Source organism: Plectropomus leopardus, chromosome 24, assembly GCF_026936395.1.
Source record: "Plectropomus leopardus strain MGB_pleo_1.0 chromosome 24, ASM2693639v1, whole genome shotgun sequence".
In the NCBI taxonomy this organism is placed as follows: domain Eukaryota; kingdom Metazoa; phylum Chordata; class Actinopteri; order Perciformes; family Serranidae; genus Plectropomus; species Plectropomus leopardus.
The window spans coordinates 4,330,780-4,346,424 of record NC_142199.1 but is presented as its reverse complement, the minus strand read 5'-3'; the positions used below and the strand labels follow the sequence as shown (position 1 = coordinate 4,346,424).

Here is a 15,645-nt window from a genome sequence, read left to right as displayed (position 1 = left end):
TAGCAAGACATTGGCAGCATTACTGGACCAAGTGTGCCACCAAATCATCATGACTGTGACTTCAAAAGTTGGTGTTTTCTAGAAAGACATTTGCAGTATTTCCAGCAGCAATTTTGCCACTGAAGGTGGATATTCAGTTTTTTTAAAAAGACATGAGTCAAATTTCCATCTATTTTTTTTGCCACCATAAGTGAGACATCTGTGACATTTTCAGCAGTGATTGTGCACCAAAACTGGTTGCTGTTTAGTAAGACAGCAGCATTTCTAGCCGTGCCACGAAATATGGGTGTTGTGTAGCACGACAATGGTGGCATTTTCATTGGTAATTGTGCCACCAAAGTTTTCAGCAACACATCAGCAGCGTTTCCAAGCAGCAATTGTGCCACCCAAATCAGGTGTTCTTCAGTGAGACACTGGTGCTATTTCCAGCAGCAAACCAAAATAGGTGATTTTTAGCGAGACATTGGCGGCATTTCATGTGGTGATTGTGCCATGAAAACAAGTTTTAAAGTCAGCATTTACAACTGTAACTGTGCCAGGAGAAACAGTTATGTGAGCCAAAACATGATCTTTTCTTAACCATAAAAATGTTTTCTTGTGTCTAAACATACCCACACGTTAACTACAGAATAACTGAATGTAAAGTTTAAACAAATCAGACACAAAAGAGACAGGTTTTCTTACTTCCCTAAAAACTGACACTTCAGGGATTCAAGCAAAGGTTTGGCAAATGTTCAGGATTGTTATACAGGAACCCACACTAAGTTTGTTCTTCTGCTTGCACACAAATACATACACAAAGTTTTCCTCTCTTATTTTTAGTTGACACCATCTGCTGTCCACCCACACGGCCTCAAAAATAATTTCCCTTTTCAAATGCAAATCCTGCAGCATCAAAAGCTCGACATCCCTTCCTTTGAGATAAGACAGACAGAAGAGCGCAGAGCGATCATGACACCATCCTGTTTCCTCCACACATTTCTCCTCGCTCAGACACTCTGCAAACCCCTCTAACGCCTTTTTTTCCCCTCCGGCTGAGACAACGCGCCGACTGTTTGCTTCACGGCGGCGTGCAAAGACACGATCTGTCAGGGGCTGAGGGAGGATCAATCGCGAGGAGAACATTCGCCAACCTGAGCCGACACGTTGGACCCATGTGCTTTGAACTGCATTGTGGGAGGTTTCATCACTGTTATCAGCATACAGGTGGTTTAATCCATTGTACATTGTTTGCTGTTAAGCACATAATGAAAGAGAAAGAAAAAAAAGTGCTCCGCCATCTTATTATCAAGTGTGGTTAATCTCTGCTCTGTGCGGAAAGACCACATAAAGCTTCAGCAGTTACTCACACTGACATAAAAGCATCAGGATGTATAAAAGATGCATAAATATCTTTCAAATACTGTCATCGAGGCTTACGGCGAGCTAAACATTTCAATCATTCCGAACCACAAATGTACACAGAGCGGACGGCAGGGATGCATAAATGTTTGGATGAGAGCAGAGCTGCCATGCATTTATGTATTAGCGTCTGCACTCCTGCTGCGTTAAGAGCCCTGACGTGCACGCAACCCCCGTGGCCCACATACCGCAGGGCATCCTGTTCAGAGGGACCATGTTTTGGCTCTGACTCCGGACCGGTCATTCCCATCCTTAATCCCGCTACGGCCGTGTTATGTAACCTTCTGCACCGATTCCAAAATTTCAGCCCAGTCCCCAGTGCGGGACAAAGAGCTTACCGAGGCGTTTGATAAGTTATAACATCCAACCCAGGCTGACAGGAAAACAGAGTGACAACAGTCGAGATGGGATGAGAAATTGCTTTGTCAGCTCGAGGCTCTAAAAATGTCTGAGTTTATATTTTTAGATCAAAAGATGAGCAGTTTCTCAAGTTTTGGGGGCGATTCACACATGGATTCTTCCTAAAAGGCAAACTAGGCCCTTTTTCAAAATTCATACATATCATTCCTTTGGTCTAAGACAGTCCAAAAATAGAAGTAAACATGAAAAACTCTCCCAAATAAAAAAAAACAAAAACAAAACAAAACTAGAGCTCCAAAACTCAAATTTGTGATGTCATCAAGTAAAAATTTTGGAGCTGTTTCACAGACGAAGTTTGGGCATAAAAACAAAACAAAAATTTTCAACGAAATCAGGCTTCCATTCATGTACTTTAAACACCCAAAACAAGTCCGCCACTTTATTCTCTGGTTTTTGGCTTCGAGAGTGAAAAGCTCACACAAGCAAGTAGACAGACAGAGACTTGGCTCTGTGCGTAAACAGAAAAGAGCAGAATCCTTTAACTGCATCTTGTTCAAAAATTACCTTTTTGTCATTACAGAAAGAGTAAAGTACCAACAAAAAAGTCATCGCTGGCACCGAATTCTAGGTGCCAAATGTGGACAGTATGCAGCCGTACACATCAGCAAAGTGTTGTTTCTTTAAGGCTTTAATGAGCCTTTCTGCCATCGAACACCAAATACCGAAATGGCAGAGAATCAGCCCTCATTGTAAACACAGCTCCAAGCATCTGAGGGGCGGGGCTCGCACATCTGTGACCGCTCAATTGGTCCCAACGCATTAGGCAGCTCCAATCAATCACCAAGACGATGCTGAACGGCCGCCTGACCCGCGTCTGTTTCCACCGCCTCGCCCACAGCTGGTTCCTGACCTCCCCGTCTCCAGCAACGGACCCCGTCTGCACCGGAGGGCAGCGGAAAAAACAGGAGCCACATGTCATCACCCCACACACCCAACGCACCCACCCAGGCAGGCAGGCAGAGAGGCACAATGAGCTTTACCTCACCGCGGCAGACCATCAATTATTGACGAGGTGAAATGTGATGAGGCACAAAGAGCACACGCCTTTTCATGCCGCCATGTGGCCTTGAGATGTCTTCACTCCAAAGAGGAGGACATTTCTAATCAACATGTTTTGTTTTTCCTATTTCGAAGAAAATTCATCACATTTTCAAAAGCTCAAACACATTTTTACCAATAAATTTCCATGACTTTTCCAAGACTTCCATGACTGAGGCAAATACATTTTCTGAAACGACCATCGACACTTCTTATCTGTCTTCTTCATTACTATATAATAGCTTTTTAAAATGTGTATTATTGAGAAAAATATGATTAAGTTCAAAACAGAACTGAATATTTAAACAAAACTTAGGGACTGTTTGTTATTTATGAGAGGGGACGGGTTGCAAAAAGAGGGAGGCATTTCAATTATTTTTTTAAGCACTGGCGAGTGACTTTGGGGAGGAGCATACAACTTTAAATGGCTGTATTTCAAATTATTTTTTATCGCTGATTTTTAAAGAAATCATGGAAGGTGTGTTTTCTTTGGAAAAATGAAAACATTTTGCCTTTTTTTGTTCTTTAAAAATTGCCATATATTTTTTAAAGAAACATTTTTTGGCATTTTTTTGGTTACTGACAAAAAACATAGCTTTTTTTAATGTTTAAATGAAAACATTTAAGTGTTGTTGTTTTTTTAATTAATTTTTGACAATTTTTGACAATGCTTTCTAAACCCACGGGACTTCAGGTTTTAAAGGCATTTTTTCTTTTAAAAATCACCAAAAATGACACCATATATCACAGTAAAAAACTATAAAAACAGAAATTGGCGTTGGACTTTTACGTTTTTCAGTGGTCCTTGAACATATCGTGTTACTTTACAGTTTTGTGACACAAAATTCCATGACTTTTCTACAATTTTCAGGGTATATTTAGTTTACAAAACTTTTCCAGATCTGAAAATTGCTATTTGCAAATTGTATGGCTTTTTCGGGTTTTTCATAACCCTACAAACCCTGAAGTAGATTCCTATGCCACAAAAAAAAGCGGTTTTCCTACGTGAATTGAATGTCTCGTGACAATGTGGGTCATGTAAATCCCCTGACATAACTCAACCCTGATTCATACTTCTTTCTAATGTATGGAGTTTGTTTGGACACGTGTGCGCCGCTCTGAGTAATGCAGTCCAACAAGTTGAAGTGATTAGCGAGATTTATCCAAAGTCAACAACATGCTGAATGCTCCGAGTTGTTTATGCTTTCCGTCTGCGATAACATCAGCACTTTAGGGGAGTCTTAATTACACTGGTGCAACGTTATTGTAGTTTTTCGAGAAAAGGGACTTACATGATCTCAGAGGACGTGATTGATGGGTTCAATCTGCAAAATCAGAGCGAGGGTAACGATTTAAATGCATCATTTTGTAGGTCAAGATCAGATCAAATGCAACTTCTGAAGCAGCAAAAATCAGACATGAGGAATCCTCCGAGACTCCTCCTGCAGCTGGGAGGAATGCGTGGATTACCCCTGCCCTGACTGTCTGTCTGAAATGTTTTCTCATCCTGCGAGCCGCGGCCTGACCTCAATTGTTTCCCGAGCCGCATTCCTGTCCAGACGAAACGAAACGCTGCGGATCAGCAGATGTGTTTTAAAAATGGCCGCAGCATGCTTGCTAAGGAGAGGCTAGAAGTGAACACACGAGGGGCGTTTGCAAACACATGCATGAACACACATGTGCAAACACACTGGCAAAGACACGCAGAGACATGCATACACACTCACACGATTGTGAATCTTTTATGTCCAGATCATGAAAGAGAGATGAGTCCAAAATGAAAGGATACGCAGCTGCTGGACCTGAACAACCACAGATATGATCAAGTTTGTTGATACAGAGAAACCGTCAGATGTTTTGAAATGGATGTTATCAAAAGGCATTCGGTTTTCCAGTCATCGTCTCGTTTGAATCACACACCCTGACACATAATTGAGTTTAAGTAAAGCTCCCTCTACACTGGACTGCAATTACCTCATGATTTAGGAGTTTACCTGTTTTGTGTGGAGACACAGACACAAACACTTTTCTATTTCTGCAAAGATTCATTTGAGTGTCTCAGCAAATGAGTGCACAGAATGATGGTTGAAATGAACGTGTTTGAATGAGTCGTCTGAGAGAGAAGGTAACATCTTTCTGCAGACGTGGCCGAGTGCTGTGCGAGGTTGATGGACCGTTTGTTTTGTCATGAAAATTATTGTAAGCAGCTTTTTGAATTCTGACAAAGGTCAGGGTGTTGGGAGTTTCACATGCTGTTTGACGATCTGCACTTTATATGAAGCATACTGCTGCTCTTATAGGCAGTTGATGCACACACCTTCCAAATCTTGATTGACCAATTTAACTTCCTTCAAGAAAAGGGTTGGAACAGAAGTTTGAACTGAACATGTTTAGGCCCAGAGTCATTGCGAAGTAGGCCGACTGTTAAGTCGCCTCACGTTGCCTAGCAGTTGCACTTGAACACACTGCAAAGACAGCAGCTAATGGCCACAAGCAAATACACTCTGCGCCTGCAGGAGAGGAAATAACTTTCTGACCAAAACATGACTGAACCACAGCGTTCCCATTGCTGCCGTGAGAACCGGTAGGTCACTTACTGCACCGTGCACACAGGACATGTGATGCCAACTTGTCGTTTTGTTGTTGTCTTGCACCGTAAATCGGGCCTTCATTCGGTACCTGGTGGCGTTGGGAACCAATCGCGCTGATGGTCATTATTCTATAGCCATCACATTGTGCAATTGTGTAACATTTATTTCATAATGAAACTAAAAGCCACAAACTTGTCCCTTTCCACTTCATCATTATATCCAAAGATGCTAAAATTTCTGTCAGCTTAATGAAAACAAACGCTAATTCAGCCCGACGTGCTCAGTAGTAAAAGGGCACACACATACTTCAGTCAAGTCACACGTTTCATCCATTGTTCTGTATTTACAGCCCGGCTGCCTGGGTTACAGTAATGGGCGAGCAGAGCATCAACATTTACTACTGTACAGTAACTCTGGAAGCTTCTGCTGACTCATGGAGACTGCGCTCCGGCTATAGGCTGTTTTATGCCGGCTGTCAACACATCGTTTTCAGAGAGGCGAACAAACAGTAGCCCTTTACAGCCGCAGACAAATGGCTGCTTCACACACAATGGACACAAAGGTAAGGTAAACAGGAGCACTTGAAACCACGGGCTGCCGTTGCTACTGATACACACCCGAGTGCATGTACGCGGTGATTTAGATCGACCTTATAACTTCTAGTCACACTTTTTGCTTATGGGCGCAAACTGCAAGATATACAGATGGAAATAAAGGGAAAATATGTTCTCCTACATGTCTGTCACAGGAATATCACCATAGCATTCCCTTTCTGGCTCTCTGGCATGCTGGTAATAAAGTCATTAAAAGCTGCTGCACTCATTGTAATTCACTCTAAAACTAAAATCCAACACGAGGGGTGTTTGGAAAAGAGTTTTACTGCAGGTGAGCCTCTCCAGCAGCCTCCATCCATTTCCCCGCCAGCTGCGCCAACACCTCCAGCCACCGGTCGACATGTTTCTCCAACTATTATCCCGTGATTTACAGCCCAGATAGCGGGGAGCTGAAGTTTGTTGACATTCCCTGCCCTGCGCAACCTCAAATACGACTCTGACCCCCTTTACGACCTCACTTGCTCCGCTGAAAGCATCACAGTGAAAGGGAAAGAAATATGAAACGAGTGAAAGCTGCTTTCATCTAAAAAACTGTGAGATGCATGCGACTGTGAAAGTGTGTCAGCAGGAAGGCCGTGTATAGTAAACAAGGACAACACCATATTATCTTGTAAACTGTTGGCATGCAGGCGGATGACCTAAAAAACAAATCCAATTTTCCAAGAACCGAAACCCTTTCATAACGAGATAACAAGTTTATATCTGCTTTGTTACAAAGATGAATAACATTTAAGGCAGTTCTGACTGGAAAACATGCTATTTAGAGCTTAAATAGTGCAATAGAAATGGTCCAAAAGTGCCGTCATTGGTACTTTTGCTTGTTGTGATGTCATTTCTTTTAGTATCTTCAAAAAACCACCACATGTTTTTGCATGGATTTGCACCACACATAACCCAAAATAATGACATTATCCTGAGCAAACAATGTGTTTACATGGAAGACACAAGTTTTAGCTTTTGGCAGGAAAAAAGAATGAATGTTCACGCTATTATGGTTCTTATTTTAGATCAATATTTGTACAGGATTATGCAAACAGCAGTCATCAACAGTCGGGATGTCTGTTTTTAAAGAGTTAAACCTGACTGAAAAACAGGCAGTTTAAACACAGTAACTGCAAAAACAGCCCACAAGTCTTCGCACCTTGCTGAACTCACATGGAGCGAGTTCATCCATTTAGAAACCACAAAAATGCTCCGTCTCTAATGACATCACTTAACAGTCACCGAGAGTGTCTGGACAAAGCTTTGTCTCCAGGCAAAACACTCAGTGCATGCAATAAGCCATTGATAGCTCGCAAATAAAAGCCTTTTATTGGTTATAAATTGTGTCGGACCATTAAACTTTATGTTTTTCCTGAGTGACACTTCTCCAAGTTGAGCCAACAGGAGACACACAGAGAAAAGACATCTGATAGTCACATATTTGGGGGATTTTGAACTTGTTAGTGAACACATGAGGCTTCAGCTTGAATGTTCTGGCTCTCTGCATCAAAAATGCGCAGCCTGGCAAAACGTCAAAATCCTTTATTGAGCTATTTTGTTTTCTTTTTTTCCAGATGCTGCATTTGCAAAAACAGGTTCATACCAGCCTCTGCAGGACTCTTTTTCAGAGTTCCCACGTGCTGTTCGTGGGGGAAGATAAATGTAGAGCAGGCTGAAGGGAGGAATGCATTCAAAGCACCCTTAATTGAGCTGGATGGCCTGCAGTCACAGAGGCAGAGCGTCTCAACAAGGCTCCGTTTGGTGAGATCCTGAGATGTGCCTCACACGTACACATCATTAAACCGGCTGCTTTGGCTCATGGCTCCTCAGTACCAAAGCGGAGACAGTGGGAATTATATGGGAAAGTTGTCTGGAAGGAGCCGCTCCCCCTCCTTGAAAATGAAAGTCCCCTGGCTGTCAATGAAGGGGAAGTGCTCCCATGCTGAGGCCCACTGGGCCGGCCATTGAACAGGGGAACATTCCTCAGTAATTCAGTTTGACCTGGACCAAATATGCTCGCTGAGGGTCACCGAATACACAGAGCCACATACGGGGAGAAGAGGAGAGGGGAGGAGGAAAAGTTGGGAAAATCGGATGTAGAGGAGTGGGCGGCAAAGTGACGGGCAAGAATATCACAGCTCAGTCGCCAGAGGAAAATGCTGACACTGTACATTTCTGCAAACCATGAAAATTTTACATTTTCATACGTATCATATCAATGTTCCATGAGTGACGGAGTACATGAACTGACTGGAGGTGGAGGGGATGGTGTATAACCTACGCGAGACACCTGCCAATCTGCAGACCACTCTTTGAGTCCAAAAAACAACAAAACCAATCATGACTTAACAAGTCATCGCTGCATTTCCAGAGGCCATTAAGAGAAGACATTGTTGCATTTCCAGTGGGGATAAAGCCAGAAAAAATGCTTCATTTTTATCAAGACATCACTGCGTTTCCTGCTGCGGTATTGGCACAAAAACATCTGTTGAGACATTGCTGTGAATCCAGCGGGGATAGTGGCACTAATACTGGTTGTTTTTTGCTGAGGTATGACTGTGTTTCCTGCCAGAATTGTGCCACCAACCAAACTTTTTAAGTAAAAACCTGGTCTTTTCCTCACCATAACCGCGTCCTTTTAGTGCCTAAAGAAAACCAGTCATTAATCACAGCAGAGTTGAAAGTTTCAGTGTATCCACTACATAATAACTGGCAAAAGTAATATATCCATGGTTTGCAGAAACACACAATGCCAACATTCATTTTGGCTATTGGTTTGCATATCAGATGTGTGAGTCTTAATTTGGTATCTAGGGTAATGATTATCACATTTGTATAGCCAACTGGCAGAGCAACTGGCGTCAGAAATGTCCCAGTACACAGTGATGAACTTTTAATATCCATCGCTGTCGAGAGAGTCTGTGTGAGACTTGCGACATTCCACTAAAACACAGAGCAAATGTAAAATCAAAAGTGCTTAAATGTAGGACAAATGATGCAGTAATGGAATGTGTCGGTCGAACATGGCAGCAGGGGGAAAATAATAATGTGGAGAAATGGTTGCACTGCAGCGTGCATGCTCGGGATGGAGAGAATTACAGTTTTAATTCTATAAAATCAAATCCCTCCACTTGGCAATCCTCTTATGCCGTAATCCCCAGGTAGGTTTCAGAGGGCAGCGGGCTCAAACTGCCCAGCGCAGCGACACATCTGCCCTGGCGGCGGGATGATATCACCGGCTGCTGCCCTGCTCCCAATAAAGGCTTAAAATGGACAAATAGAAACTGGACCAAATGCCTAAACTGTAGCCTTTGGGAAGTACAGTAATGGTGCTATTGAAGGATGTACAGTAGTTACAGAGGAATTCCCCTCAGATAACTGACCAAAACACGCAAGGGATGATTGGTCACATGCTTGCTGTTGATGACACTTGGTGTGTGAGGTCAGGTCACAGTTCGAGGCCCCTTATAATGCTGATATTGTGAGTATGACTTCCAGTGAAACCACTGTAAAGCTTTTTGGGTTAAAGGTCGGTCCAATATTAACTTTCACTATGAGGCAATGCTGGATTTGTAAACAACCCAATCGCCAGAAAAAAAAGCTGGCATTGTACATTTCTGCAAACCACGGATATGTTGTATTTTGAAGTGTTGAAATTTTTCTCAACAACACTGTGGTAAAGGTGTGATTAGGTTCGGATACAAAAACCACTCGGTTATACTCGGAAAAGGATCATGTTTTGGCTTCAAATCCCCACTTTCAGTGGCACAAAAGCTGCACAAGAGTTGGAAAAGAACACCCAAGCTCACTGGCGCAAACAGTGCTGGGAAATGCTGTGATGTATCTGTGAAAAACACGCAAGTTCGATGCCACAAATGGCACTAAGAAACATCCCGATGTGGTGGTAAAAAATACACAAATTCTTGGCTCAAATGCAACTCGGAAACACTGCAATGTGTTGGTGAAAAACACCTAAGTTTTATGGCTCAAATGGCACTGGAAAACACAATGTGCACAACACAATGTTCGCCTGTAACCACCCAAATTTGGTGTCTCAAACACCACTGAGAAATAATCTACAATATGCCACTAAAAAATACAGGTTTAAAGGTTTAAAGTCCGTAATGATGCTGAAAAACACCCAGGTTGAGTGGCTCAAAGTCAGCCAGAAAACTCCAGTAAGAAATGCTGTGATTTACTGGTAGAAACACCCAGGTTCAGTGGGCCAAACAGTGACAGGAAATGCTGTGATGTGGCGCTAATAACACCCAAATTTGTTAAAAAAGAACATGAAAAAATAATCCCAGCAATTTTCTGCCCCACAAACACAGGAGAAAACACAGCTGAGGTTCTCCGAAACACAACTGTTGTAAAGCTATTGAGTATCGCTACAGAAGGACACGGTGCTTTTGTTCCCCTTTTTATTTGACTACTCTTGCCAACATCCATCCCATTATAAAGCATCCACTCCACTGTGGATTCTATTTTTTGCTTTTGTGTTGGGAAGCACCAGTTCCCAGGGCAAAAAAATCCCCAAAACTCAAACTCAAAAAAGACAGGGAATGGCATTTCTCTCTGGCACTTTGACAACACCAGCCAGAGAGCGATGATACCTCCCATGCTCTCCCATGCTCTCATTTTCATGTTCCCTCACAGTTCTGTTTTTAGAGATAACAAACCCAGCTATAAATACAAAGCCAGTGTCCTGAATCCTACATTTGGCATCCTTGACATGCTGGTTGTCAGCATCCTAGCCTCGTCCTGTAAATATGGCTGAGTACGGGGAAAGACCTCTGACCTGCTGTGACTTTGACATATGGACACTGGCGCTGCAGCACTTCACGCCACATTAATAAAGAGCTGCAGAGAAGCTGATCATAACAGAGAGGCCCGGTAATCCATATTCGCCACCACTTTGCTGTACCCAGTTCAACACCAGTCATTCCAGTGTGGGATTAGTGAAATCTTAATCTGCCTGAGAGGGGAAAGAAAAGGAGCAGTGGGCAGAAAAACATTCCTGCACATACAAATCCCCTGCAACGCTTGATTGTTTTACCTAAACGACGGATATCTGTTTTCTCTTGTTATCAATGAGAATCTTTACGCCACATGCTGTTGCCACTAGCAACAGGACACGCAATTCCTGGCTAATCGGGCTCAGCGCAGATCATCCCCTGCACATGTGTACAATGCTGCTATATGAAATATGCCCCCTCCTCTGGGGATTATAATAAAATTGCAGCTTGGGACAAAGTGAGAAAGCTGCAGGAGGTGCAGCCGCAGGAAGAAAATCATTAAGCCTTCTTGACTAAGCAAGTGTGCATGTATTCAACTGTCACATTTGAATAGATACATACACAAGAAAAATGTACACAGCTTAAAAACACAGAATAATCCTGTAGCGTGAGGAGAAATAATGCATTTTTGGGTCATGTTGTACGCTGACGACTCTCTTCTGTCGCTTCTTACCCCGGTGGAGATGCAGCATCCTGGTGCATTCAGAGGACACACATGGTAATCCACCGGCACGCTCTCCTCCTGCTCTGCAGCTGCTCCCCGCTGATCCCGCAGATGATAAAGTTTACATCCACAATGCAGCACTGCCGGTTCTACACTGCTCCCTGCCTGCCTGTCTACTTGACTGAGACCAAACTGCCTCTCCTCCCTGCCTCTCTCCTCTACGTTCCCTCAAGCACTCGAAACGCTCCCTCTCCTCCTCCTTAGTCCTCGTTCTTCTCTCAATCTGGCAACATGCGTTGACTCTCCTGACGCTGCTCTCCTCTTCCTTCCCTCTGCGCTATGCTTTCTCTCACTAACACACACGCTCCGAGGCTCCTCTTCACACACACAGCGCTGTGTGCCTCCCCCTCGCCCAACACGCCTCCTGGCTTTATCTCTCCGAATGCTCCTCTCCTCCTCAGTCTGCTTCTTTCTCTCTGTCTGTCAGTGTGTCTCTGCCTGCGTCCCTCCTCCTCGGGGTTTGCGGGACGTTTAACATGTGTTCAGGGAGACGGCTGCGCTGCTGCCTCTCTGAAGGTGGCTCTTTCCTCAGGGGAGGAGAGGCGAGGTTGGGGTGGGGGTTTGTACAGCGGAGGAGGAGTTTTTTAGGGGGGTGACAACAGTGATGAGGGGGGTTTAACTCAAACAAGGGGACGTGAAGAGGCAGCCAGTCTGTGATGTTCCACTAACTGGGCTCTTTTAGCACAGAGACAGAGGCAGAAAAGGTGACAAAAAGGACAGAAGAGGAGATCAGAAGAGCCAAAAAACAAACAAAAACAAAGACCGACTTCCACATTAAAGAAAAAAACACACGAGGCATGATGTGTTGACCAGCCACACTTGTTTAGAAGAGCTTAAACGCTGCCGTTATAGGGAGGAGCAAGAATGCAGCAGCCTCCATGGTGTTTTATTAAGAAAAGTTCATACTTCTGCATGTCTATGAGGGTCCGAGTGACGTAAATTTCGTCATCCGCCCATGTCCGTGATGTTCCAAAATTTTTTGACGGTGCAGACTGTTGCACTGATGTACTAAATTCCTCATCACTGGTCCGATTCTTGCAAAGTGGATGCACGTTATATTTTCTCCTTTTGCATTTTTCTTGTTGCTCAGCCATAAACTACAATCACAGGAGCTCTTCTTGCTGTCACAACGTTGCAAATGTCTTTCCTGATGCATGCTTCTTCTCACAAAGCCCCTGCAGTCGTGACAATGTATTAGTTTTTTATTTGTCCACATACGCTACTAATGGAAACAAGTTACTATGCGCACAATTATCTTGACGGTATTATCTTCTCTGGAACAAGTAATTATCTTAATCACACTGGATAATAGGCTTACTTTTGCACACGATAAAAGACGTGTGTGCACAAGATAATAACCTGTTTTCACAAGTGCATGAGACACAAAAAATATCTCCTTTCAGGACTTTAGAGGCTCCATATTGTCTTGATTTTTACGTCAGTTGGCCATTATGGTGCATTCCCGCCACCAACTGTAATATGGGGCGGGGAATGCACATGCATGGAACTTAAAAGTGCTGCAGATCATCCATCAGTTGTTACCTGAATGAAACCATTCATGAGACTAGTACAAGTCCACAGCTGTACATGTACGTGGAAATGATACAGGCTGTTCTTGTGCACTGTTTATATGTGCACCTACGACAAGGAAGTAGTATAAAGAGCTGAAATCTCCATTAGGAGGCAGGTTGTGGTGGTTGAAGGGACAAACAAACACAAGACTTTCCCCAAGGAGGCCAGTGTTCAGAATTGTGTAAAACCAGGTGAACTTTGGGTTATTTTAAGGTATGTCTTCAGCATATTTCTGTCCCTAAACCTACCCTACATGATTTTACGTAAAGTACATAACATGACAATGTCATTTGATGGGTGCTAATGTAGCATGAGGGTATGTTTCAGGCTACCCACACAAAAAGTCATGGAAGGCATTTTGTAAAGAAAACCTCAGAAGATGCACCACCTGGCCAACCACTGCGCAAAGAGGCTGTGCAAGTTCATCAAAATGGTCAATTCTTTGACTTCAAATTTGTCCTCACCCTAAAATAGGTGCACAAAGGGTTGTTTTATTCTGAGACAATATGACAAGCACTTCTAGTAAAGCACACTAAAGCCCTAATTTAAAAATGGACCTTTGGCTCTCACAAAGCTGATGTTTTGAAACCTGAAAAACAAACTGAAAACACTGCCTGCGAGTTTAGTCTGCACAAGGGGCACAGAACTGTTGGAAAACAACGCCAAGCAAAAAAAAGAGAAGACACTGACAAAAGACAGATAGAGACAACCGAGGAGGAGATCAAGAGAGCGAAGGACACAATCTGAAAGCCAGAGAGGAGAGAAAAAAGCGGAGAGTGAAGTGCTTGGGTCTGCCTGGGCCGAGTGACGGCGCAGGCTCCAGCCCATCTGCCGCAATCACAATCAGTCTCAGCTGAATGGCTGTGACAAACTGCAGCCCGGAGTCTCAACCAGGCAGGACGCCTGCAAGGGCCGAGGGAGATGAGAAGAGGGGGGATGAGGAGGCAGAATAAGGGGGGGGGGGGACACTTTCTATTGTTTGCTTCCCAATAGGACCAGTGCGAGAGGGGGCGGGCACCGGAGGGGTGAAAGGGGGAATTAAAAGGGTCCCTGTGACAGGAGCGCTCAGTTAAAGAGGGGAAAGAAAGGACGGGGCTGACTTAGAGCCGGGGCCATCGCTGCCACTTTGCCCCACATTCACTGTCACTAATGTCCTAAATGAACAATGACACTAACCATGTGAGAAAATTAGTTTGCAGGAGAGTGCGAGGAGGGGGTGTGGAAGTCGAGGGAAGCATAAACACGCAGCGATGTCACTCCAGTTTGGAGATTTCACGCTGGAAAATCTGGCAACGGAGATCATAAAAAATCGACACGTCCCGTCACGTTCTTGTTATCAGACGTCTCGTAAAGCTGGCCGCCACATTTGTCATCGTAAAACTCGAGATAGATTCATGATGCCTGATTATTGCGCGTGCGGGTGCAATGTCATGCAGAGGGGGTAATTGTGTTTATCATAAGCGCAGCTGTCTCGCGGGGAAATCTGAATACAGAGCGAGTGTGATTTGATTCTAAGAGCAGGTGGTCACCAATTAGACACTATTGTGCCATTTGGGTAAAAAAGACAAATGTGAGGCTGAGTCAGCGTTAACATATACATGCGCGGCGTAATCGAGAAATATTGAAGGCAGTGTTCCATTCTAATTTGATCAGCGGTTGTTGAGCGATGGCTCTTGTCTGCAGGGCGACCAAGGCCTTGCTCAGACTGCAGCCGGTCCTTTTTTTTTGCATGTCTTGATTGATTTTAGGAGCGAGCAGAGAAACACAAATCAGATTTTTACAGATGCATCTCAGTCAGGATGCTCTGGACTCTTAAATCAGATTTCAAAGTGTCTCTGAACACAACTCAGAGTCACTATGTCAAATCAAGAGAGACAAAAGTGCTGAGCAGATTATTGCTGCTACTAGCAAAACTCTACAGAGGACAACATGAGGGACAGCCGTCCATAGACATCACAGTTAATTGTTTGGAGGAAAAAAACTAAGGAACCTTGACTTTTAATGTATCTGTGTCATCAGATAGCTATGTAGTCTGTTTAAAGGGATGTAGATTGTGAATAAAACCGGCCATTGGCTGGTTAGTCAAACCACCTTTCTCCCCTCCTTCCACTTTTTGGGTGTTTCTGTTTTCAAAATGCCCTTCGAAACGAGGAACCACCATCTCCAAGCTAACAACAAGCTGAACATGGCCAGTTTTGACGAAGATTTGCACCGTGCAAAAAGACATGCCTACTTTGTTCTTCAGGTGAATTGTTTTAAAGATCTACAACAAATTTAAAAAAAATACATGTGAATGCACCTTGGAGAGACCTGGACTCTCGCAGGACTGTAATGCTCGATGTTGATCCATTTTCTGACGCGGCCAGTCGGAGTTCATTTGCCTCATCTTTTTCAAATGTCTTAAGTCAAATAGTACCTGAATATGGTCCTTTTGGGGCTGGGGGTCGCATCTTGGACCACCCAAGTCAGCCAACTTTATTGCCTAACTTGCCTAACAGAAATAAACA

General features: G+C 43.7%; 1 protein-coding gene across 5 annotated transcripts in view; it reads right to left on the bottom strand.

Annotated features, from left to right (window-relative positions):
- Positions 1–15,645, bottom strand: part of LOC121962709 (nck-associated protein 5-like) — a 190,666-nt gene that overhangs the window by 97,091 nt on the left and 77,930 nt on the right. The window contains exon 1 of one of the 5 annotated variants that reach the window (XM_042512963.2): positions 11,516–12,052. The exons of the other annotated variants lie outside the window; for them this stretch is intronic. Within the exon in view, the coding sequence (XP_042368897.2) occupies positions 11,516–11,544 (29 nt within the window). The 5' untranslated portion in view covers positions 11,545–12,052. Of the gene's footprint in view, positions 1–11,515; positions 12,053–15,645 lie in introns of those variants that run through there. 5 annotated transcript variants of the gene reach the window in all.